At 42.1% G+C, this 27500-nt stretch overlaps 1 protein-coding gene across 16 annotated transcripts in view; it reads right to left on the reverse strand.

The window, feature by feature from the left end:
* The window catches only part of rnf220a (ring finger protein 220a), a 173841-nt gene that overhangs the window by 104346 nt on the left and 41995 nt on the right, over nt 1-27500 (reverse strand). For 10 of the 16 annotated variants that reach the window (XM_078264764.1, XM_078264766.1, XM_078264761.1 and 7 more), the window contains exon 3: nt 12341-12397. The exons of the other annotated variants lie outside the window; for them this stretch is intronic. In XM_078264764.1, the coding sequence (XP_078120890.1) occupies nt 12341-12397 (57 nt within the window). The remainder of the gene's footprint in view (nt 1-12340; nt 12398-27500) is intronic. 16 annotated transcript variants of the gene reach the window in all.

Below are 27500 nucleotides of genomic sequence, written 5' to 3' on the forward strand. Positions count from 1 at the left end.
ATGGGAACGGAGATCAAGAATCATCCAAAGGCTAAATTCTTTGTGGAACGTCAGTGTTTGCTAAAGGGCTTGGCTGTACTTTAGTTCACAAAGCATTTTAACTTGATAAAGTACAATTTGCACAGAAATATCGGAGAAAAATAAAGGTGTCTTAAATTAACCAATGTGTGCATTTGTGTGTGCATGTGTCCTCATTTGTCCTCCCACCAAGCCCTTGTCGCAGACAGCAACCATTTTCAGCTTATAGGGCCCTTCAGCAAAGCTTCAAACCCACCCATGGTCTGCTGCGTTTGTTACACACTCTCTTTAGCGTGTGTGTGTGTGTGTGTGTGTGTGTGGGTGTGTGTGGCTAACGAGGCACTAGGTATTGTTACGGGGACTCACTCCAACCGCACCATGAGCAAGCCATTACACCAATAAGCCTGCATCATTTCCAAAGAATCCAATTAAATTTCGGTCTTACAGTGCTGCACTCTGAAAACACAGATTTTCTTCATTGAGAATGTGCAAACACACACACTACAGGCACACACACAATGTCTCGGACACGGTGCAGTTGCCTTTCGCTCGGTTTTCCTCTCTTAGCTTACTTAGATTTTGTGTGTGTGTGTTTCAACAAGGGCAGAATAAACCACTCATCCAGCTGTCCATGTACATGATATGTCTGTATTTGTCGTGAAAAACCTGCATGAATATCTCTCTCTCTCTCTCTCTCTCTCTCTCTGTCTCTCTCTCTCTCTCTCTCTCTCTCTCTCTCTCTCTCTCTCTCTCTTTCTGCACCTGTTGGTCTGTGTCGATCATCCTTTCCCTCTCTTTGTCTGTCTCTTTAGAAGTACTCTATCATTTTTTCTTTCTCCTTTTTACCTTCTTCCTTCCCACCAGCTCGTCTCTGTCTCCCCTCTTCTATCCCTCCCTTCCCCTCTCCTCTCCACCGATTCTAGCTGGCATCTGTTAAGCCGCTAAACAGAAAGTGTGTATGCATGCGTGTGTGTGTGTGTGTGTGTGTGTGTGTGTGTGTGTGTGTGTGTGTGTGTGTGTGTGTGTGTGTGTGTGTGTGTGTGTGTATGTATGTGTTGGTCTTGCTGGGTTGGATTTGAACAAGCCCATGCCTGTTCTGCCCCGGTGGCCTATGAAATGAGAAAGGCAGCCACTGTGCTGCAGACCTCCACTGATAAATCTACCAGGGTTACCCCTCCATGTGTGCATCTGCATGGACGTGTATGTGTGTGTGTGTGTGTGTGTGTAAAATGTATGTGTTTGCATATGTGTAAGCGTGCATGCATGTAATGTGCGCGTGTGTATGTGCGAGTAGTGATCATCTGTGTTTGCGTCTTCAGCTCCGTGACACCCGAATAGAGATTTGGAGAGATTTGATTTCACACACCCCAAAGCCAAATGTGTGTATGACTGTGTATGAGTGTGTCTGTGTGTGAATGTGTGTGTGCGTGCACCATGTTGTGTAATCTCCCATCATCGCCTTAAATGCGTGACATTAAAACACCACCGAGTCGATTCTTCTACAGACGTTTGGGCTTTTTTCCCCCCTTCTTCTTGTCGTATGTCTCATTTTTATCCATGTGCACATATTTGTCTCGGGAGAATTGGAGGTCATGTTACCAATCTATGGAGCACTCAAAGACAGGGTAGAGAGAGGTACACGGTAATAGAGTCAGGCAGAGAGAGAGAGAGGGGTATACAAAGAGCACTGAAAGCCTGGGGTTACCTTGCTTATGACAGCGAGGTCAGCTATTGAAGAGGTGCAGTCAATACTACATACCATTTAACAGCCATATTCATGTGGGTAATCTGGATAATTTCTATGAAAGAAAGAAAGAAAGAAAGAAAGAAAGAAAGAAAGAAACTACCTATGTTTTATATTGTCTTGCTTGTAAATACAGTACAACAGAAGAACAATTTGATGAAATCTATAACTAAGTATAGTGCTGCACTGGATTAGTGTATATATGAGTTTTGTTTTACCATTTTAGGAAAAACACAAAGTGTAGAATTTTACAATGTTGGGTATTATATGCCAACAATTGATATGTGCATTAACATATCAAATGGCCAATGCAGACCTGGTAGACACAGAGGAGCTGTTGCCGGTGTGGGCTTGACTGACAACTCCCTCACTCTCCTCTTTGTTTTGTTACACCTGTAACATTCCCATTAGTTCATGCATTTTAGTGACCCAACATAACTCCCATCGTAGCTCCACCTCTCACCTAAGCCGAACTCTGACTGGCCAGAAAGAGCAGAATCAACCTGTGTGGGTGTGAAGGGCATTTGATCGAAACATTTTAATGATAATCTTGCAAGAAAAGATCATGTATTACATTTTCCGATCATATGGGTAGTTTTATCACACAGTATGGTTCATGGGTGTGTGCCATTTGTCATTCGACAGCAAATTGTGATTCTTTGATTCCTGCAAAATGTGTGATTCCCTATGAATACCTTTTTCAGCTGCCCCTGGAGACATAAGACATTTTGTGTCCAGTCCTTCAGTATTTTTCTGAATATCTTTCAAAAAACTATGCTGCCAAAAGTGTAAATGAGACAGAGGGAACTGCAGTAGTCAATGATATTGCATGCAAGCATGTCACATCGTTGCAGGACATATTTACCAGCTATTTACAGAAAATAGGTCTTGGAGCAGGTCTTAAAGTGTGCAGCTGTTACAGTGTTTTTACGTCAATGGAGCACCTCTACTGCTGCATGAGGAATGCTACAACCACCCTGACTCTCACCTAGGGGCTCGTTCAACAAAGCAAATATTGTCACACACACACACACACACACACACACACACACACACACACACACACACACACACACACACACACACACACACATACACACACAAACACACACCGATGTGAGCATACATCTATGCAAACTATAATAATTCACGCACAGAGACATAGCCCACATAGCCCTCTTGCATCTGTTTTTACACACACACACACACACACACACACACACACACACACACACACACACACACACACACACACACACACACACACACACACACAGAGCATTTTTTTATGAGCAAGGGCCTGTTCCTTGTCTACCATATTTCACCTCTTTAGTGTGTGTGTGTTTGTGTGTGTGTTTTGTGTTTGTAGCAAAATGGAGAAAAAAAACAGCCCGAGACATTATCTTCAAGCCATGACAGCTGTAATTGTGGAGCACATTAAAATGGGTGCAGGGTGACACCTCTAACCACCTTCTATTAAGAAACACACACTCTCACACAGCACCCCTCCCCTACCAAAGTCTCTCTCTCCTTCTCACACACACACACACACACACACACACACACACACACACACACACACACACAAAGGTGGATTCATTGTGGTCAAACAAGGAAATGAGCATCTCAAAGCCCGTCAAAGCTGAGTGCTTTGAGGAGGGCCAGTCTGGCTAATGTGTACATGTTGATGTCTTGATTATATGTGTCAAATATCTGTCCTTATTCTTCAATGGACAGGTCTGCCTGGTAAGAAAAAGGAGAGAAGAAACCTTTTACATAGAAAAGATAAGTGGAGAATAGAAAGGAAGAAGCAGCACTGGCGCTGACAGTCCCCGCTGTACAGATTCTGGTCCTTTTGGCTGTCATCCCATGCGTTTAAGTTTTTCATCATTGTTGTTTTGACCCCATTGCACATTATAGACCTTAGAGGTGAAACAGTTTCCAGAGTTGTGCTCTTAAATCAATGCCAAAGGAGAGTACCCAAGACCTACAGTACAGATACTCCTAGTCTGTACAAAATACATATATAAAAAAAAAAGACTATAGCACTCCTATACCACTGAAGCAGAACCTGTTCCTCAGATCTCTGCAGGGTAAATCCAGACAGCTAGCTAGAAGACTATATGTTGAATCTGAGTATTCTGTTGCACGACTAAAACAACCTTTGAACATACACATGGTCCACCAAAACAAGTTCCTTCCCGAGGCTATTTTGCAGAGGCGCTGTTGCTCCGTGTGGCGCTTAGCGCTGCCCAAGACGATTGTGAATGCCAACAAACCAGAACACGTTTTTCTCCCATCCCAGAATGCTGTGTGGACTAGCTAGACCCTCCTCCGCAGCGCTGTGGAGGAAGGTCTACATTAGAAAAAGAGGAATTTGACTTGCAGCAGCAATGTATGACATTGTTAAAAATGGGTTTCAGTCATGTTCAGGGTCATTAATGCCACGGCGGTTCAGGCTTGGATAAAGTTAAGAAAATCTGAGTTAAGAATGATCAGGTTAAAAAAGAAACGCTTCAAGAAAGAACCGGGTTCAAAAAGATTTGGTTGAAGAAGTTTCAGGTTCAGAAAGATTCTGTCAAAAAAGGAGTGGGTTCAGAAAGATTTTGGTTGGGAGGGAAGAAGGATTTAGAAAGATTCAGGCGAAGAAGAGTCAAGTTCAGAAACATTCGGGCGAAAAAGGATCAAGTTAAGAAAGATTTGGGGAAGCAAGGGTCGGGTTCAGTATGATTTTGGGGGAAAAAGGATCAGGTTAAGAGACAATGTTGGTTTGCGAGAGGACAGGCGGACATTTTTTAACCTGACGCACCAGATGGTTTGAACCATCTGAAAGGCCATAAATGGAAACTGTTTGGAAAGGCATCGGCCCTTTCAAAACATACTTGGCAGGTGATTGGATGAACCATCTGTCTATCACCATCTATCACGGGCTAACTTCAACCAACTTCACCTCTCCATGTCGTCACACACACACACACACACACACACACACACACACACACACACACACACACACACACACACACACACACACACACACACACACCTAAACCATAGCTGCAGCTGCTAGTAGCTCCACAAAGGATGCTGATTGGTCCAAACCACTGCTGGTTCAGACACAAACGCATTACTTACGGCCTGCCTAGATCAAGTGATCCCGGGATTCTCGTGTGATCTAGTGACATCGCGAGAATCCAACCGCCATGCAAGGTAAGGCATTTTCTCATCTGAATCTCATATTCCCAGTGGGAGATAAAAGAAAGTAAGTTGAAATGCTGACAACTTAAAACTACAAGATTATCGATGTGATGCCTCATTTTTGGTCTAAAAGTCACATTTTGAGTCGTAACCACCGAGAACGTACATGGGCACAACACGCCTATCTGTCTATATTTTTCTTTTCTTTTTAGTCTTGTTTATATAAAGAGACAGACCCAAATACACGCTCACAGGAGGTGCCATCGATACACCAGTAATCTGTGCAGCCGATAAGCTCAGGCTTTGGTGGTGAACAAAGGCGAGGGCAGTTATAGATCCTCCCTCTCCTCTGTTCTCACTAAATCATTTCACCTTTCAGGATTACACACACACACACACATACACACACACACACACACGCACACACACACACACACACACACACACACACACACACACACACACAAACACACACACATAGACACACACATGCAAACATGTCTACACACAGGGATCAAGACACACGCACACACACATACACTGTAGGAATGCACACACACACACACACACACACACACACACACACACACACACACACACACACACACACACACACACACACACAGAGCGATTTAACATGGACAAGTGGGCACTTGGTAGAAGAATTCAATTGGCCTCTCTCTTCCTTTCTCTCTCTAGGTCGCTCTGCCTCTTATGGTGTCACAGGACATGCCAGGCCTTAATGCCTTCCAATCTTCTCCCCAACACACACTGTCGCCTTTCATTTAAAGGCCTGCTGACAGGAATGACCAGCATCTCCACTCCTCCAGCCCTCCCACTCTCCTCTCTCTCGTCCATTCTCTCTCTCTCTGTCTGTCTCTGCCTTTCTCCCAACTCGTTACAGCTCTTTCTGTCTGTTACTTAGACCATCTGCCTTTTTCCATCCATCACTCAATTATGTCTTTGGATGGGTTGGGGGGGGGGGGCTCTTATTAGCTTATATTTACTATCTTTCATTACTTTGTCTTTCTTTTTCCTTCCTTACCATCCCTTCCTTTTCATTTTTCTACTTCTCCCTGTTACTGAAATCAAATCTAATGCTCGCTTTCAGTGTAGTCTGTGTCTGGCTCTTCCTCCCTCCCTCCCACCGTGTCATCTCCTCTCTAACAGCTTTCTATCTATTTGTGTCCGTGTCAGTGTTCAGCACCTCAAACTGCCACTTTAGCTCCTCTCCCCATTGTGCTTTCCCAGCCTGCCACACTGGGTTTTCAATTGACCAACAAGAGTAAACACTGGTTGCCGAGCATCAATCACATCACACACACCGGCAGAGAGAGTGAGAGAGTCTCCAATTTCACTGTTGCTTTTTCCCCCCACACCAATTTTATACAGAATATGGTCAGAACAATCTACAACGAGATAATACCCAGGGTGACACACTGTGTGTGTGTGTGTGTGTGTGTGTGTGTGTGATTACAAATTGACTAGCTCTTAAATGATTCTTATGAAATGGTGTCTTTGCAGCGGTAATAACAGGATAAAAAAACAACATTCATAATAATTTTTTTTACCTTGAATTGATTCAAAATATCAGTGAAGCGATACATATCTGAAATACAGCATCTATTTAAAGTGCAAATAAAAAACAATAATTTATAAACATTAAGTCAGAATATAGCATGACAATATAATGCAAAACCTTGTGAAAATCATCTCCGACTAACAATATGCAACAGACCATTACAAATGCGAGATATGCTTGTGTAACATTAACTGTGACTAACAGCAATTCCTTCCTGTTTACTGTAACTCTGGTGAGTGGTTGATCTCTTGCTGGAAACATCCTTTGGTGCATTTTACACTTATTAAAAAAATGCATTACATTTTTTTTTGTGTGTTAGAGTTTTGCCCCCCTTATGTATATCTTATAGCAGATTGTTTGGAATATAAAGGAAAAGCCATCCAAAAGTACATGGAGGCAAAATTTGAATAAAAGTGTAATGCTCCTTTAAAGATAACTCAGTCAGCATGAGGGTGACACAGGAAAAGCAACATGAGTGGGAGAAAAACAAGTAGCTACAATTGTGTGCAGCAATCAAAACACAGCACACACACACACACACACACACACACACACACACACACACACACACACACACACACACACACACACACACACACACAGGACTGAAGTGCAGCTTAGAGGAGCCTTGTTAAAGCACCTAACTGAGCAGCATAACATGATGATTGGCTGTTGGTGAGTTTGCTCTTATCTACTCCCCCCCACACTATCTCTGCCTCTCTCTATTCACAAACACACACAAATACACAAGCGTACATGGACACATTCTAGTCTGTATTTGTTAGTGTGTGTGATGCATTTGGGATTTGTACGATTGTGTTCTCCCTCGAGCAGTAAATCAGTGCTGTGTTAATTGGTAGGAACAGCAGCAACACTTTGGCAGTATATAATGTTTTATGTTTGTTTCTTTATTACCATCTTTAATGTTCATCGCCGTATGTGTGTGTGTAGGTGTGTTTGCACATGTATGCGTGTGTTCCACCAGTGTGTATATGTACTGCATCATGATCCTAATGAGACACCGTAGATGAGAGGGGACTAAAAAATACGCAGAGGAACAAGAGCATGATAAGCTTCTTAACGATGATCACTCAGTGTGTTTGAGTATGACAGTGTGTACGTGTGTGTGATGCATATGTGAGTATGTTTATGTGTGTGTGCGTCTCTCTCTCTCTCTCTCTCTCTCTCTCTCTCTCTCTCTCTTGAGGCTCTCCACTCACAGGCGGAACACAATCAACGCAGCTCTCATTTGCAATCAGTAATTAGAATGCTAATTAGCCCCTGGGAGCTAACTGGAACTAGTGTATTACAAGGGCTTGATTAGGACTCCTCTATTCCTAAGAGAGGGATTTACACCTGCACGCTATTGGTTCAAACACCTGTCAGTCATGACCTCTCATACAGTTAGGTGTGATTACGACTGAATTTGAATGAATTAGTCACTGGGATAACAATTACTGAGCGGTGGTTGGCTACAACCTCAGTGATGGAGAAGGGAAGTAAAGATTAACAATCATGTTACAAGATGCCTCACCGCCAAAAGATATCTTTTGAGTATCAAATACTCACCATCAGGATTATCATAACATTTTATGTTTGCTACCCTGGTTTTTTTTCCCTATTTGATCTTACCCTACGTGCAGACATGCAGCTGAAACACATCGCAAACCACAACAAAGCTTAGATCCAGAATACAGAATTCCACTTGAACCAATGGCATTTGACACTTTGACATTGCCACCTGCAATGTGTCTAAGCCACAAACATGTTCATTTTATCATTCAACACAAGACTACATGACTCATTTTTACATAGTGTGTACAGGTATTATATACTTAAAGGCATACGCCTCTGTTTCCTATTGAATAAACTTAGCTGTAAGTGAATTCTAGAATGTGCCTTTATAAAAGTATGTTCTTGTCAGGATAGCTTTCTTTTGTTTATTGTTTTTGATGATATCTGTCCATCTCTATATTATGTAGTCTTTGAGAATGAGGTTTCAGACACTTCCCCAGCTTTCATTTCCCTGTTTCCCTCTCCCTCTGTTTTTATCCTCCGCTCTGTGCGTCTCCATCCTCCAACCGGAGAACCAAACACAGTGTCTATTTGGCTAACCACTGACTGCTCAGATCCATTCTCCTGTCTCATTTAACATAAGACTAAGTTGATAATAGCCAGAAAGTCATTAAACCAGCTCTGGATTGTGTCTCTAGCTGCTCCCAACAGTCTAATCTAAGTGGACGGAGAGAAATGGCGATGGACTTGACCAAAGCTTCTGCAGCTCCTTCATCCTGGGACTGAAAGTGAGAAAATGTAGCGTCACCCTGGGACCAAGACTCGTTAAAGCACACTAGTGCTGTAAAAGATTAGACCTTAAAGGTCAGGTAAAAGATACAACAGCACATAGTAAAACAACGTTTTTTTTTTGTTAATTTGGTCAATGTATATACAACTCAACTTTTGCCACAATGCAAAGTCAGTCTAGCGTGTGCAAGTACACTAGATAAATGCTTACACTAGCTAAATGTATGTGTGATGTTAGGCCGCGCCCACACAGACACAGCTCCTTTGGTGTTTTAATATAAATACTTCAGCATTTTGGGAAATACCCTTTATCCGCTTTCTTGCCAAGACTTAGGTGACAGTTGATACCACTCACACGTCTGTATGGTAAATATAAAGCCTGAGTCAGGGGGCTAGCTTAGCTTAGCATGAATTAAGTGGGAAACGGCTTGCCTGGCTCTGTGCAAAGGTAAAAAAAATCTGCCTTTCGCAATTTCTTGTCCGAGCCGGCTGACTTCTTAAAGTCTCCAATAGTTGCCTAGCAATGTCAAAACTCCAGTAAGTCATTGCCCCCAGTCAAGAAATAGTTCCAGCACATAACCCTTTTAAGCCCCCAAACCTTTTGTTTTTACACTTCGGGTTTTGTACAGATAATCAAATATACATACATACATAAATATACAGGTGTTAATTAATGAGCTTAAGAGGTGCTGATAGGTGGATTTTGTTATCATTGGACCGAACCCGGCTAACCCCTGCTTCCAGTCTTTATGCTAAGATAAGCTTCTTGCCTGTTGGTTCCAGCTACATGTTTAGCATACTAACTTGAGAATGGTATTAATATTCTGATTTAAGTAATGGCAAAAAAGTGTATTTCCCAAAACGCTAAGCCAGTCCTTTAATGCATTGCTATTTTCCATCCAAACGCCTACTAAAACATATTGGACCGACACTCTTTTTATCTCAGTAACGAGAAATGGTGAATTAGAAATTCATATCAGCAAATACAACTTTTTCTTAGTATCTCAAGTGCTTATATCTTGGCCTTGTCATTCTGCCGACTATCAAAAGCTTGTTGATATTCTGCTGTCTTTGTGTACTACTGGCTCCAGTGACTGTCATCACACACTCTTTCTCACACACACACACACACACACACACACACACACACACACACACACACACACACACACACACACACTGACAGTGTGAAGCGTGACTATCATATCAGGTCTAATTTTCTCCTCCATTCAGCCAGCAACCTTAGACACTGGTAAGATACACACAGACACACACACACACACACACACACACAGCATACATCACAAAGGCGTTACACCCCTTCTCTTGCTGTAAGACAGATGTGAGTGGGGTGTCATTGTGGGGTGAACAGACAGAGTGCTGGGTGATGAAGAGCAGTGTTAAAACCTTGTGTGTGCCTCCAGGCCGTGCTAACTGCATCGTGAACCCACACTTGTGAACCCACACACACACACACACACACACACACACACACACACACACACACACACACACACACACACACACACACACACACACACACACCTTCCCAGCCTATTCATTATTTGCATTGGAACTCTTCAATATTTCAGGAGACCCCTCTAATCCCATTACACCATAAGTGTGTGTGTGTGTGTGCATATTAGCAAGCTACACTGACTGTATTGGAGAGCACAGGAGAGGGCTGCGTGAGATAGTGAGAAAGGAAATCAATCTTGGCAGATGTAAAGAGAAAATGAGAGAATAAAGACAGAGGTGATAAAAGGTTGGAGGCAAGGAAAGAGAGAAGGGGAAAGAGACAGAGAGGAGAAGAAAGAAAAAATAAGGAGCTACATTAGATTGGGGTCTTTATGGTGGGCATCTTTTGAGGATAAGAAAGGGTGGGAACTCCTATTGAATGCTACGAACTGCCTTGTAGTGCTCATGTTTTGTGTGTGTGAGCGTGTGTGTCCTGCATGGCCACAGCTGGGGAATAGCTGTGAAGTCATCCTAGCAACCAAATAACAGTCTGCCAAGTTTTGCATATGCTGGAAAACCAATGGGAATGAACATGTCTAGTCATGCTGAGAGCTCAAAATATCACTTGAAATATCGTTTGATCGCTGCTATTTCAGTGAAAAGTATGTAGTAGTAAAACTAATGCATATTTAAGGTACATCTCAGGTGCATTTTCTGGATTTGAAATTGAGAGAAATTCAGTGGGAGGGATGGGTATAGATGGCAACGACTTTGGTTTATGTGTGTGTGTGTCTCCGGACATGCTGGAGGAATGGGGTGGGGTGATCACCAGCCCATCTACTTCCCCTCTACTCCCTCTACCCCCCCAGACACACGTAAAATCTGCAAGTATGCGTGTGTGTCTATGTGACTAATTACTGTGCAGAACCAGCCAAACACCTGTCTGTCGAGGAGGGAGACAAAACAATTGAGACAGAGAGGGAGGGAATGGGCTGAGAAAGAAAGAAAGAAAGAAAGAAAGAAAGAAAGAAAGAAAGAAAGAAAGAAAGAAAGAAAGAAGTAAAGAAAGAAAGAAAGAAAGAAAGAAAGAAGTCATGTCAACACCTCAACTGTGAGTGTGTGTGTCTGTTTGTGTGTCTGACAAGCCACCTCTGTCCACCATTTTCAACCTGCTGTTACATATTTAATACCCTGCCAACCCTGCATATAGACCCCTCATTATCTAAAGAAAGACACACACACACACACACACACACACACACACAATGTTTCACATTTAGGGTCGTAAGAGGAAATGTCACCTTGGTCCCAACGACAAGCGATCAGTAAAAACCTCTGACATGACTACCGCCACCCTGAGGAATTACAACCACTGTGTGTGTGTGTGTGTGTGTGTGTGTGTGTGTGTGTGTGTGTGTGTGTGTGTGAGATAAAGAATAGAGAGAGAGAGAGAGAGAGAGAGAGAGAGAGAGAGAGAGAGAGAGAGAGAGAGAGAGACAGGCAGAGAAAGAGAGCTAGATGATTTAAAGAAACAAAAATAGTCAAAGTGTTTGTGTGTGTCTGTGTGTGATTTGCATTTCAGTGGTCGAAGTAATGTACTCAGGCAGCAAGACCCCTTATTTGTCTTAGCCTCTGATGTTTCTGATCCATTAATTGGAGCTACTGAGGCGCTGATGTGAAGTCACTCTGAATAACAACATGAGCTTAACCTGTGAATGAGATGTGTGTGTGTGTGTGTGTGTGTGTGTGTGTGTGTGTCAAATGAGTCGCTGTGTGTCTACTAAGAGCCATTATCATTAGGGGTGAGTGTGAGGCTAGCTGATTTCCCATTCAGCAGTGGCTGACTGATACTCTGTAACCCTGCTCTGCTGAATGGCCCGGGACTGTTTTAACAGCCAGCCACACAAGTCGAGGCCATTTCTCATAGTGACTTCATAAAAGTCTGAAGCCCCACTTTACCCCTAAACCCACCGTGCCCCCTCTCCATCCCCCTTTATCATTTCCGTCACTATGCTCTCTCCCTCCTGTGAACTCACCATCGTGTGGTTTCAGGTAGTGTTTGAATATGTGTGAAAGAGATAAAGCTGACTTACCTGAGTTGACGAGATGAAGAAGGTGGGAACAGGCAGCATACGGCACCAAAAAAAGAGAGAGGAAGGGAAAGAAAGTTAGAAACAGTCTGTGGCTGACAACGAAACCCATGTCAAAATTTAAATTTTAAACCAGACAAAAAAAAAGACGATCATTAAAACTTTAATCACTTTTCATTTGTTTTGCTGGCGCTCATTAGACGCCCACATAAGTTAAAAACAGACCAATTCACTGTTAAGTAATTCTCAGGATTAAGTAAAAATAACTTCTTTTTTTTATCTTGCTATGAAATGATAATTTTTGGTTTAGTATAACTTGGATTTTTATATTTTGGGCATTGTTTAGATCACTTATAATATAACTGTTGGAAATCCCCAAAGAAAATGCTGAAATCTGAGAACATGACCACATCACTACAGAAAAGTCACATAGTGACTAGGTTGGTAAACTTTGACGGGTGTTTACGATGGACAGTTTGGGTAATAATTTCACCCTTCACCTTCATTTTCTCTGCCGAATAAGTTAGTTATTATATTTTATATAAGTTAGAAATAAACTTAGAGTAGAATGTTATGATCAAAACAACAAACATCAATATGAATTCTGAGTGATTTTAATTTACTGAAACAAAGACTAAATATCATAAACATGTACCCCTTGTTTGTTTATATGCGGAAGTATATGTAATTGTGTCCCTGTATGTGAATGACCAGCTTTACTTCCTATTATGTTGCTCCATTCTGTGGCTAATTGACTGGCTAATGTGGGAAGACGGACCACCAAAGAGTGAACAGCCTTTTGTTATGAAGGAACACAATACCCTCCGTGATGATGTGAGTCAAGTGGAGGGTTTCTGTATGTGTGTAAGAAGCTAAGGACTGATTTCTTTAAAAATGTATCAGTCTTCATCATCTCACGTCTTTTATTCTGACATCTTTCACCAATTCCGGCTCCAGTTTAACATTTCGGTAAAGTATCTATCAAAAGAAGACAAATGCACAGCGGGGAGGACACTACATAAATGATATAACTATGTAGTGAGTGAGCTGACTGTAACAGCAGTGTGTGAAAAACAGTACAACACATGTGCTGGTTAAAAAGTGGAGCCCACCACTGGCTAACTGCTCCTTGTAGACCAATAAAAAACAAATGCTAGATGGAGCAATATAAAAAAAGAAGACAAAAACACCCGGCCACTCATCAGGAGTATGATAGAGCGAGGCAGGAACCAAAGGGGGAAGCAGGAAGAGAACAGGGATGCTCATTAGTAGATAATGGGAGGTGTGAGTGTATCATCATGTGTAATGTGCGGTGATGGAAATAACCCAGTATGCCCACTATGCCGTTTCTGTTCCATGTGGAGGGTGAAGCCTTGTTGTGGTTTGAGCAGCGGAGGCCACCTCTAGCTAACAGCTCCTGGTAGACCTATAAATTTACCTTCATAAACAGGAGAGACTGGGAGAGAAGGGCAGAGGAAGGAGGTAGAGGAGTGTAAAGACAGAGAGGGGGAGAGGGTGGAAGGTGAGGACAAAGGAAGGAGGGAAGGAAGGAGGCATGTGGAAATGTAGGATACATAGATGAAGGGAGAAGAAATAGGGACGGAAGGTTGGTATAGATGACAGAATGGGAAAATGAATATATGTAGATATGAAGGAAATATGTCCTCTTGATTCCTGTTCTCTCATTGCCTTTCATATTTTGTGGTCTCCTCTCTTGTCCTCCTTCCTATCCTCTCTTTATTTCATCTCTTCTCGTGTCCTCATTTCCTCGCATCTTCTGTCCTCATTTCATTTCCTCTCCTTACCTCCTTCCTCTCCTATCGTCTTTTCTCATTTCCTTTCCTCTCCTGTTTTCTCCTCTCCTTACCTTCTTTCTATCCTTCCTCTCATATCCTTATTTTCTCTCCTCTCTTCTGCCCTCATTTCCTTTTCTTTCCTGTTTCTCCTGTTTTGTCTTTCCCTCTCTTTCTCCCCAATCCTTATTTTCCCTATCTTGTCCCTCCTAATTTTCTCCATTTTGATTATTTTTTATTTAAACGTAGTTTTCTTTAACATTTTCTATGTCATTCACCCCCCCCCGACCAAATACCATATATACCATAAATAGATTGAAAACTTTGAAATGCAGGAAGGTGAAAATGTTCGTGACTAGGCTGGTTTGATCATTACTAGGCTCTCTACGACTCATTGGAGTGACAGGCCTCAGAGGGGTTACCCCGCTCAACCTTACTCAAGAGGCTTCTTCTTTTCAACCAATCACTTCCCCAGATGGTGCCGGGTCATCCAGGAAGTAGGAAGTAGGGGTCGACCAATGAAAAAGCAGGCCTGGCCTTTTACCGCTGACCCGTGACACCTTCCACCCACAAAAACAGACAGAACCGTGTGTCTGTCTGTGTGTCTGTCTGTCTGTGTGTGTGTGTGTGTGTGTGTGTGTGTGTGTGTGTGTGTGCGTGCGCGCGCAGGGGAAATGAAGAGTAGACTGGTGTCCAGCCCCCCTGCCAGACAAAGACAGAAGCCTTGACCATTACTGTTTAGTGGTGGGACAGAGACACACACACACACACACACACACACACACACACACACACACACACACACACACACACACACACACACACACACACACACACACACACACACACACACACACACACACACACACACACACACACACACACACACACACACACACACCAAATGACTGTCTGCATGTTTTAGTGGCCAACTGTGCATTTAACCTTTACAGCTTCAAACTTTATGACCAAGACAAACAACACATAGACAGCTAAACAGACATGACTGCCGCAGTATTTGATGGTGAGCGTCTTTGCAAAATAAACTATGAATAAAGAAACTACAAGCCTAAATGAAATAAAATGAGAGGAAATGGACTTAGACAGCGGGCCATAAAATGTTGCAATACTTTACAAACTGCAGCAAACTAAGGCGTAAATTTCTCCAAATAGTTTTCCCTTGAGTCTCCTGTCTCTTTCCCTCTACTCCATCCATCATAACGAACCCCAGAGATCTCTGAAAACTAAGATGACTCGATGAGAAAAAAGATATATCACGCCATCCTGCCACATCAAATTGTCTTTTTTCCTGTTCTACTTTAACTTTTTTTAAATCCAACTTCTATGGCTTTATGTTTGACTTTCCAAAAAATGTGTGCGTCCATATTGATAAGTGTGTGTGTGTGTGTGTGTGTGTGTGTGTCTGTGTGACATTTTCTGCGTGTGCTGTGCGTGTCTTTTGAAAGCAGCTGGAAACTTCTCAGAGAAGTGAGCCTCCAGCTAGGGCAGTCATCCACTATTAGTTTTACTGTTAAGACCATCAGACTCTTCCACTCTCTCTCTCTCACACACACACACACACACACACACACACACACACACACACACACACACACACACACACACACACACAGGCGCACACGCGCACAGTGGGGTAACAGCGCTGTTTCTGAACTTTAGGCCTTAACTTTTCAAGTGTTTGGCTCTCTAATAGTCTCAAGTACCACAGCTTATCTTATCTCCATTGACTTTCAATGGCACCAATTCTTCTTCCACTAATGCTCTTTTGTGAGACTTTTTAAAGCTCACTTCAAATTTAGATCTAGCAGAAGAGGAATCCTTGTTTTGGGGTGTAGACAAATAAAATATGGCTTTATTTCACCATTTCTAGACTTCCTGGATCTTACCTGTGGATTCGAGACCTGGATATCCCATCAAATTCAAGAAATTCTCTAATATTTTTGTAATCTTGGAAAACTGATTTGACTGAAGGTATCTTTCTCGAATTGCCATGTAAGATTATTCTCAACAATAATTTTGCATCATCTCAAGATTGTGAAACAACTGCTACAAGTGCCAAAAACATATACATATAAAACATGATGACATTTGAGATAAGACACACTGATCAAAAAGAGGCTTTTGAACCCACATATCCATCTGTGCTCTGAATGATTTGCCAGCCCTGGGGAATCTTTGCCGCATCTATCTCCCACTCTCCTTGACTTTTTTTTGTCATTTCCCATTCCTTCTTTTACCTCCATCTCTCCCCTAGACCCAGAATGCTAAAAGACTCTTCCCTGCTGCCTTTGAACCAAGATCAGAGGGAGCGTTTTGGCTCACACACACACACACACACACACACACACACACACACACACACACACACACACAACAACACACACACACACACACACACACACACACACACACACACACACACACACACACACACACAGCGCTGCTGCTCGTTCAGGTGCAAGAGATCGTCTGCTGTTTTGATTGCCAGGCTCTCTCACTGTGTCTCTCTATCCAGGACATTTTAGGTGAGAAACAACGTTTCCTTTCAGTCATGGACCTTCGTCAGGCCTAACAAAAGTAGATCCTTAACCAAAGTATCTAGAAATGTATTTTGTATTATCTAATTTTCCTACGCACCTGTCTTCCAGGTGTGCATTAGACAGCAGATGTAAATGTTCTCACTACTATGCATCAGATGGCTTCCCTTCTCCTTTCTTTGTATCACTACTGACCCGTTTCACTGCTTTTGAAATGATAAAACCAGTGTCACTGTTGTGCAATAATTGTACAATATGTCTTTTTCATTTATACCACTGTTGTCTTCATGGCCTATGACAGTTACACAATTTAATAAATCAAGATCGAAAATCTCTGCTTTGAAAAAAAAGATTTTTAGAAACCACAGTACTAAACCATCCTTAACTTACAGCTAAAATATCAATAAGTGATCTTAAAATAGAAATGTGAATGTGTGAAATAGGTGACGAATGGATAGAGACTATTGTGATGGATAGATAGATAGATGGATGAGCAGCTGGAGGTTTAATTTCCATTTTGAAGAAGTCACAATAAAAGGCAGCTGCTGCTTTTTGAACGGCAACATTGTCATTGGTGTGTGTGTGTGTGTGTGTGTGTGTGTGTGTGTGTGTGTTTAAGCAACATTAAAAAGAGCAAAAACAGGTAGGAGGGGAGCAAGCTTAACTGCTACCTTTTACACCTGTCAGGAGCCAACTCAACTATGTTTATACTATATTTATATCTGACACACACACACACACACACACACACACACACACACACACACACAAAGAAAGAGAAACAGGCGGCAGTTGCAAACAAGCGGTTCAACAACGTAGCTGCAATTTTGTGTAAATGTTTTCTTAGAGAAACACACACCTACACATTCAGAGTTGTGTGTATTGTGGAGCTATCATATAGTTGCTGTCAAATCCACCGCCAATTATGACCATTAGGAGTCCCATCATGTCACTAGCTGTCCCTGTGCCGCTACCCCCCTGAGCCTCCCTGCACCTCCCTCTCAGAGCCCAGACCCTATAATCTAACCTCACTTTGCTCCCATCACACACACACACACACACACACGCACACGCACACGCACACGCACACACACACACACACACACACACACACACACACACACACACACACACACACACACTGTTTTATCTTTTCCTTCTTTCTTTCCATGTCATTTTTTTCAGAAAGAGGCAAATGGACGTTTGACGTATAGAAATAAACGTTCTTCCTGTACGGATAAAGAGCCAGAAACAGCAAAGTACTAATGGTGAAACATTTTCATTTTTCTACCTTTCTACCTTTCTTCCCATCATCCCCCCAACACTGGTACCTCAGTGATGTTTGAATTGTGTGCATTGGATTGGAAAGGAAATGGCCATTAAAGTATGGAGAGCAGAGGGAGAAGTGCACTGCATTTCACACACTCTGAAAGCTCTGGTGCTATATGTTGGGACCTGTCATTGAGGGAGATATACACATTTCCTGTGGGTAAAAACACGTGTTTACACTGAGTCAAACTGTGTGTGTGTGTGTGTTGTACAGGAAGCCATTAGCTTGGTAGCCAGGGGCTAGACAGTAGTTAAACCACCTGTTTGAGTTAACAGGTAGCTCTTAGTTTACGAGCTAAATAAACCATGTACCTTTCCATTGGTTGCTAAAAAGAAAAAAGGAAATGTTTTCAAACGAAAAAACAAATGGCATGTTAACAAGTAATGGTCAAATTTTATAAACATATTGAGTGACAAAAAAGTTATTCTAACCATGAGGAATCATGACAATGTCTTTAAAAAGAAAATATTTGAGTGAAAGATTGACGCTCATTTCCAAACCCAGCTGAGTGAAGAGGATCACAACTCTAGCACAACTCTCTGTGGGGTGATGTCCCCTTCACGCACAAACACACATACACCACTTTCTTTGTCTGCATCTGGGAACGGCAGAGTCACCAACATGTTGCTGCCTCTGCAGTGCCAGGAGCCGACACTTCCCTGCTCTCCGAAGTGTTTCAACAGCCAGAGAGGGACCCAAACCGGGGTCACTGCAACATTTAATTGGATGGCCGAACCATTCTGTGGGTGTTGGAGTGTCCGGAAAAAGTCACATTTGACATTTATGAACACAGCTCTTTCTTAGTTAAGTTACAGAATTGTTTTTTTGGTTATAACGTTTTAAAAAAAGAAAGAAATTAATTTCAAATATACAGCCATCATATAGCATTTAATGCTGTAAGGAGAAAGGCTTGACTTCAACATTAGAAAAGAAACAAGAGAAGGATGAAAAAGTATCATGTTTAAGTGTCACAGCAAGTGGTAATAGCACCAACACACACACACACACACACAGACAAACGCACACACGCACACGCGCACACACACACACACACACACACACACACACACACACACACACACACACACACAGGTGCAGCACCCTGTAGTGTCCCAATGTGTGTCATTAGGCCTATCAGGGCCACTCTAGAAGGATTAGAGGACTGTTAAGAACAAGGCTTCACACACACACACACACACACACACACACACACACACACACACACACACAGAGAGACTGACAGCTCACCACTGGTTTGTCTGCACGCTGCTGAACATCAAATCCTTGCTCATATGTGTATTTGTATGTGTGTGTGAGATCGCACGTGCCAGTATCTGGTGTATCATGCTGGGAGCACTGAGCAAAGATATCAGTATACCGCTGAGCCCCTCACAGAGCTAATCCATCACACACGAGCACACACACACACACACACACACACACACACACACACACACACACACACTACATTTTGAAAATGGTTATGTTTTTTTCTTTAGTGAGTAAGCCAACAGTTTGCAACACTTTGAAATTGCATTCCCATATGTTCTTAAATTAACAGCGCAAGAGAAGAGAAATGGAAATTACAAAAAGAAAAGAGAAAGAAGCAGGAAGAGGGGACAAAAGGAGCTCTGTTAACTTTCTATTGATGCTGCTTGTTTGAATAAAAACTATCACAGATGGTTCTTTAAATATATATTGGAGTGGAGTCCCTCACCCAGCATATGCACTGACAGTCTGTCTGTCTTTATTCACCCCCTTTTTCTATTCCACCTCTCTCTAATAGGGCTTTCCAACCACTTTGGGAGGGGAAGAGGACAGGCAGAGGAGAAAGAGAAGGATGGATAGATGGATAATGTAGAGAAAGGCTGGAGGGATGGTGTAGAGGTTATGGAGGAGGGTGTAAATGCAGCAGCAGAGCAGTGAGTCAGTCAGTCAGTCAATGGTTTGGAGAAGAAGCCAACACAAAAGGAGTTGATGTGTGTCTTTTCAAGGCTGGTGTTTTGTGTGTGTGTGTGTGTGTGTGTGTGTGTGTGTGTGTGTGTGTGTGTGTGTGTGTGTGTGTGTGTGTGTGTGTGTGTGTGCATTGCTAATGTGTATGTGTGTGTTGGTGGGGGGAACTACCCCTTTTTAAGGGGTAGCTTGGGGGGCTGACAATGGGGTGGAGGGTTGGGTGCATTAAGCTCCCTTATAGCAAGCTGAGCGCAGTCACCGAGCCAAGGGGCTGGTCATTTCGCTGTCTTCACTGAGGGGGAAAAAAGGAGGGGAAGGGGTGGGGGGTGGGGGGGTCTCTCTGTGGTGACAACATCCACCTCTTCTTTTCTCGAACCATTCTTGTGCTTCTCCACAGGCTTTTCTTCAGGGTTAATACAGCCTGCAGCAGAGAATGGGATGGGGTGGCTTGGTGGAGGGGAGCGCTTTAAGGCCAAAACGAAAACCCCTCCAACCCCAAAGGCTTTTATTACGATCAAGAACTGTTGGAGCACTTCAATTCTGGGGAAGTTAGACTGACAGAAACACAGGGCTTGATACAATTTGTTCTTTTTTTCTTAGCACTTGATATACAGTATGAGATGAAAGAGATGTATGACGTCATATAGAAAAGTGAACAGGACAAAAGCAAAAGCAGAAAAAACATGAAGGAATGACAAATAAGCTGCAGATGCTATGGCACTTTTTGTCAACATCAAGGCAGCGAGGCATCCTCATTTCCATTGTGGTACTTGATGTGGAGCACAAACATGCACTTAAAGATTAAAATAATGTTATGAAGACAGAAGCATGGTGTCTGTGAACTAAAAGCTAAAGTTGTTAGCGTTAGCTTGCTGGCTAAAATGTTTTGGATTTTATATGGTGATGGGGTCTTGAAAGTTATTGTAAATATTTTGAAATCATAATTCATCTAACGCTGCTTGCAGCTCAGGTAGGGTCAGTTGGAGCCTACGTGGTTGTAAACAAAGTAGCATCTTATGCTAATGTCGAGCTAATATTTTCTTTGCTAACAACCTGTTTATTTACAATGTATCTAATTTTAACAAACGGCAGACTTAAGATGTATTAATGGTAGTGTGATAACACTCACTCCTGTTAAAATAAAAAGTAAAATGTTGCTTGTAAATATTAAAAGTTTAAACAGTTCGGACAACTTAGTCCGCTAATGTTGCGGAATGTTCAAAGCACCGGTGGAAGAGAAGAGAGTGACAAAAGAAAGCGAAGCAGCAACAGTGAGTGAATGAGAGAAAGGGAAAGGATGAAAGCTGTCTCCACTTTAAAGTGGATTAGGGGCACACAGTGCTGAAACAATAGGAGGTAAAAAATCTAATTAGGCCTCCCGAAACATCAAACGAGGGAGGCCAGGAATAGCTGAGCTTCCTCTGTCGCTAATCTGTTGACTCAATGTGAACGATACACACTGTTATTCACCACCGAAGACAAGCTGTTCTGCTGCTCTCCGCCTCTGTGTGCTGTGTTTGACTTCTTTTCTCATTTGCTGCTTTTTTCTGCTTTTTGCTTCTGTCCGCTTTTGAGTCTTTGGCTTCAAAGGCCTCAGTGCGAAGGTACAGCTGAAGTCAAGCTAAGAAATGTTGACTGCTGAAGGTAATATTATGTGGTTTCTGGTCTACCCTGTCCTGTGTGGTCTTGTCCTGTCCTTTCTTCTGTCCTGCTCTGGTCTTTTTTTAGGGTCCTGCAATTTGTCGACTTTGTGCCACCTCAGCTCTGTTCTGGTTTTCGCTTCCCTGCGGTCATTTTGTTCTTGACAGCTTACCTCAATGTACATATTCCATATTTTTGTTCTCTACCCTGTCATCTTATTTCTTCTCATCTCATACTGTCAGTTGTTCTCCCCCACCCTGTGATCTGACTTCAGAGGAATGAAACTTACATACAAACATTCATATGACGTCCATACAAAAAACACTGATCTGAGTTCTGTGGCCCATAACTTATCTTGGGCTGAATACCCCTCAGGGGAACAAAAGAGGCGATAGAACGACAGGCGACATAGAACTTAAATAATGATGTCCTAACTTTGAAATCCGTACCCCTGGTTTTGCCACTTACTGCCCCAGACTTTTTTTTAATCCTGTGCTTACTGTTGGTTTCCTCTATGTCATGCATATTTTACTCTCATCCTTCCAAAAGAAAATTGTATTTTCAATCCAATAACATCCCTAAAATAAGTAAAGTAAGTCAGTAATAAGTCAAAACTATACACTTTATTATTAGCTGGTGTATATCCAGTATCAAGACCCTTTGTTGCACACTTGTCTACATCTGGATGTCTATAGCACTGGAGTTTCCTTACAAAATGACTTTCTCTCTCTCTACCCCTCCCACAGTTCCCAGTAAAGGAGAAGAATGCCCCAGCAGCGATGCATGTTCCATTGTTCACGCTCTGCCTCCAATTTGCTCTCCACATTCTGTGGCCTCGGCCGAGACGTTACGCCGGCTTAAGGGACAAATCGCACACACAAAAAGGGAGAGAAAGAGAGGAAGACAGAGGTGGGGGGTGTCGAGTAAAGATATGGAGAAACGAGAAGGGGGGGGGGAGAGAGAGAGAGAGAGAGAGAGAGAGAGAGAGAGAGAGAGAGAGAGAAATAGGGCTAACCCTCTTCACAGCAATGCAATTATGGTCTGCATTTGAAGCCGGCTGGGTTTTGTGGCAGCCTCTCTTGCTCTTTCTCTCACCGTCACTCTCTGTACTTTAGCGGCGCAGCTAATAGCCATAGCCACAGCAATTTCTACGGTACATGACATTAACATGGTAGCGTGTCGCCGACAAAGGGAGGCATTCAAAGGGACTTAGAAAAGAGCAGCGGTTTCGCCTGGTTAAGTAGGCCTGAACCTGCCAAGACGGCAAGACAGACAGACAGCTAGTGTGTTTATTACCAGAGCCACCTAGGGAGAGCAGAGGAAAGGATGTGCGGCCAGAGAGCAAAGATAAATTAGTCAGACAGACAGAGAAAAGCAATGACACCCTCTTTGCCATAGTGTCCATGCTCTTCCCCTTTAGCTCCGTTACAAGTGGCCCTTAAAATATGCACCGCTAAAAAGTCGGAAGCAGCCGCATGAGTCAATGAAACCTTACCCCTCCCATGTCCAAAAAGAATGCAGACACTTTAAATGACGCTATAAAACAATGCGATACGAGGAATAGCACGCCAAATATGATTGGGTTTCATTTTACGTATGAGTAAAATTCAACACATAACTGGGACCACCAACTAAGACAGCTGCTCGCTCTGCTGCCACTAAGAGTATTAATATACGCAGAAAAATCATACATGTTATGGGAGTGACCAGGAGTGTCTATGTGCCAGTGTGTGTGAGAAACAGGTGGTCAATTTAATAATTTGACACACAGTAGCAATGATTTTGTTCCTTCTTTATCGGAGTGTTACCCTGACTAATTTGAGTGAGCATGTGTTTGCTTTAATGCCAGATTCTCCACGGGCCTTGAAATGAAAATACAATGAGAACATTGTGCCACTGTATGATAACCCCTTACACACACATTATACACGCAAACGTACAGATAATTTCAAATTTCAGTATACACATTATCTAAGCTTAATGCAAATATGATTTCTTGCATGATGCTGTTGTATATGGCATATCTTGCAACATAAAGGATAAACAGCTGCTGAAGTGATTGCCAATATAGTTCTTCTTAGTTAGAAATGATCTTCTTCACTTCCCCCTTCGACACATCCTAATGTAATATTCCTATATTGTGTCTAATGGTACAAAAAGTTACCTTATTGTGATTGTGTACTTTGTATGGCATCGTTCTAAAGATGCATTGCAGGATTACTATCATTGGGTCTATATTTGCATTAGTAATGGTCTCTATCTCTGAAACACACACATATACATACATACACACACACACACACACACACACACACACACACACACACACACACACCCAGCGCAGGATGTGTGAGGTTAAAATGGGGGGAGATGAGCAGAAGGCAGAGTTAGTCAGTGGCCGTGGGTTTGACACAAAAGACGTTTCCAAAAGAGAAAGTTGGGAGGCACAAAGAGAGAAAGAAACGAAGGAGCAAAACGGCTGCCTGGGCACAGAAGGAGGAGGAGGAGGCTAAAGTGAGGGTAAACTCCCACATTTATACACACATGCACAACAAGGGAACCCCCGCTCCATTCAACAGACCATCTGTGGCTTGAAATGGATGAGTGTTGTGTGTGTGTGTGTGTGTGTTTTCAAAAACATTTCGGTTTTAATTCTGGTGCCTCCAAAGCAGGCGGAGCAGAGAGGGGAGGAAGGGAGGAGAAGAGGGAGGCAGGCGTGAAAGGTCCTGCGTCCTATCACTCTCCTTAAAAAAGAGGGAAGACCGTACACAAATGAATGAGAGATACAGAGAGGGAGGGTGTGTGTGTTTGCGCGTGTGTGTGTGTGTGTGTGTGTATGTGTGTGTGTGTGCGTGCGTGCGAGGGCCCCTATAACATAGGGCCAACTACACAAACCAAATTACACGGGGCGAGCTGGACAGACACAGCTATTTTGTTAACAAAACCACTCTGAAATCTGGCATTAGGGACACACAGAGTGACTAACTAGGAGAGACGTTAAGGGCCAGTTTAGGAAATCCACCATGTCCCACTTGTTAGAAAAATACACAATCAATGCTTTTAATGCCAAATTAGCCCAAAATCATTTCAGCCATTGCCTTGCCACAAGGTGTTCCTATCAAGTTAATCAAATCTGGGATGTACAAACCTAAATATGTGAGCTATCTTTAATATATAGTATAATATTCCTTTCTTTGTTGTCCTTATTGTAGTTTGTTGTGTTTTATTACTATGACATTCCTATAGAGATTTGCACTGTGTAGATGGTCCTTAATAGTGATATTATATTATATTTATTATATATTTATTGTTAGTAGTCTTATGGGAATATTGCCATATAATCCTAGTGTATTCATAATTCCTAATCATGATTTGTTTTTAGCGTTTTGAGATTTGGAAAAATCTGTTAGATGCTGTTAGATTTCAATTTTATGTGTATTTTTTTTTTTCACTGATAAAAATGACACATCCAAAAGGAGTAATTTATTTAGAAAAAAAAATGAAAAAGATACTCCTCAAAATGGTTTAACTTAACTTGTTTTTGCCTCTTTCGGAGTCTCCATCCCCCCCTCTCCTCTCCTCTCCCTGTTGTTGTCTCGCTCTCTCCAGATTGAGTGCCTCCAATTCATTTCCACCCCCCTCCATGTCAATTAATTAAGTGCACGCTTTTCTTTAGCCGTGCACGCCAATTAGCATGAGATAAATATGCATTAGTCGAATTATCTCATCTTGTCGTTTACCCCCCTGCACCCCTGTTCTGATGTTAACGGTAATTTGCATCATGAGTATTTTTAAATGCGTGTTAATTAGGCCCAGGTATTAGGTCCTACCTTGATACGGGACCTAAGGAACGTGTTTAAGTGCTTTTACAGCAAATGGGAACCTGACATGTTTTAATTAAAGGGGTACAAATGAGTCGGAAGGGAGGTGTTTGCATGCTGTAGCATATGGCGAAAGTAAAAGCTTAATTATATAAATATATATGTTTTAAAAAATCTGATACTGATATCATTATTAATAGCAGTGTGTTTGTTGTGTTATTTCTAAAACAAATATTCCAAGGACATGTGGCCCTTTCAGTCATACATTTCAAAGCAGTATACTACTATCAGCCCACTTGTAAAAATGAAAAATATGATCCCTTCCAATAACATGATGCCAATGGCCTTCTCAATCTCCAAACTTCCTGCAAGATAATCAAATAATGGGCCCAGAAGTCGATTTTCTCTAATAGGCGTAGGGGCAATTCAAACGATAGACTTCATAGCATTACATCACTCAGAGAGCACTCTGACAAGCCATTTACTGACAATGAATTACCTCACTGCCCATAAAAACTAAACTAATGTGAAATATCACATATTTTAATCAACTTGGAGGAGGGGGAAAAAGTATTGCTCCTCTCAAATATTTGGACCAAGGCCGGACATTTTGGTGGCAAGCCTTAATTAAATTAACGTAGGACTATATTTGATTTGTGCCCATTAAAAACTCTGAGCTTTATGGCTCAATTCCTAAAAAGTATCACCAGAGGTTAACGACTTGTAGAAAAGGACCGTGCAGGTTTTTTTTAATTACGTGTGGACAGTGTTTTATTGTCCAAAACTAAATCCAGGAAAGTGATTTTTCAACAGGTTCTCCTGCTGCGCCTCAGCATTAAATCAAAAGAGGATCATCTAAAGGACACAAGGCTTCATTTTGTGTTTCTGTAAAACTAAGTGAGGAGAGGAAGAGAAGGATGGATCGGGTGTTTGCACCCAATACATTCTCTCTCTCACACATATACACGCAGTAGAGAGAGTAGTCTCAATGGGAACTTACTCTTAAAGAAATCAGTTATCTCGGGAAGAAACTAAGAACATTTTAGATAGCTAGATACTGCAGAAATAAGTTGCTATAGGAGTGTTATAATTATACAGTATAATTAAAACACTACTATAGCAACTTATTTTATGTCATAATTCAGTATGGAGTGACTTTGAGCACCGGTACACAATTCGAGCATTTAGCAATATTCCTTCTCCTTCCCAATTCTGGTCTTTTTTGTGGGATTATTGACGATAGGTAAAATATAGAATATTGCCAGCTTTCATTTATCTGCTGCTATCTTTAAAACGCATGGTTGGGATTTTTTAAAGTGGGGTTGGGAGTTATTTATCTATAGTCAGTGCATTACCTACAGTAGTAGTAGTAGTAGTACCGTGCCGATGTTAGGGCACGGAAACTAAGCAATGGACTGCTGTTTACGGTGGAACACAGCCAAATGTATTTTAGCCACCAAAAAAAAGCCTACTGAAAAAAAACAGTAAGTGTACGCTATATTTACATTAATAAAAAAAATAATATATTCACCTCTTCACCTTGTCATCAGTTATAAATCAGTTAGTTTTGTGTTATTGTGTGTTTTAAAGGGTTAGTTCGGATTCTACACATCTGTTGTCATAGGAAGAATCTCTAAGTGAGGAAGAGCTTCATGAAGTCCAAAAAAAGTAAAGGATCTGCTACTGATGGAGCTGGTTTGCTGAGCACTAAATGCTCTCACATAACAAAGCCTGAATGGCTGAGAAAGAAAGTGCAGCATAGTGTCAGTATGTGTGTGTGTGTGTGTGTGTGTGTGTGTGTGTGAGACCTCTTGTTTCTTGACCTCCGGAGCCCTCAGTCCAAGCCGACATACTCAGACACAAGCTGACAGGACCTCCCACCTTCTCTCGCTCTCTCTCTCTCTCTCTCTCTCTCTCTCTCTCTCTCTCTCTCTCTCTCTATCAATTATCATTTGTCCAGATTGAGCATGCATCATCTGCCTCAACTTTAGGGGACGCACTCACTCAAAA

Source organism: Sander vitreus, chromosome 12 (genome assembly GCF_031162955.1).
Source record: "Sander vitreus isolate 19-12246 chromosome 12, sanVit1, whole genome shotgun sequence".
Taxonomy (NCBI): Eukaryota; Metazoa; Chordata; class Actinopteri; order Perciformes; family Percidae; genus Sander; species Sander vitreus.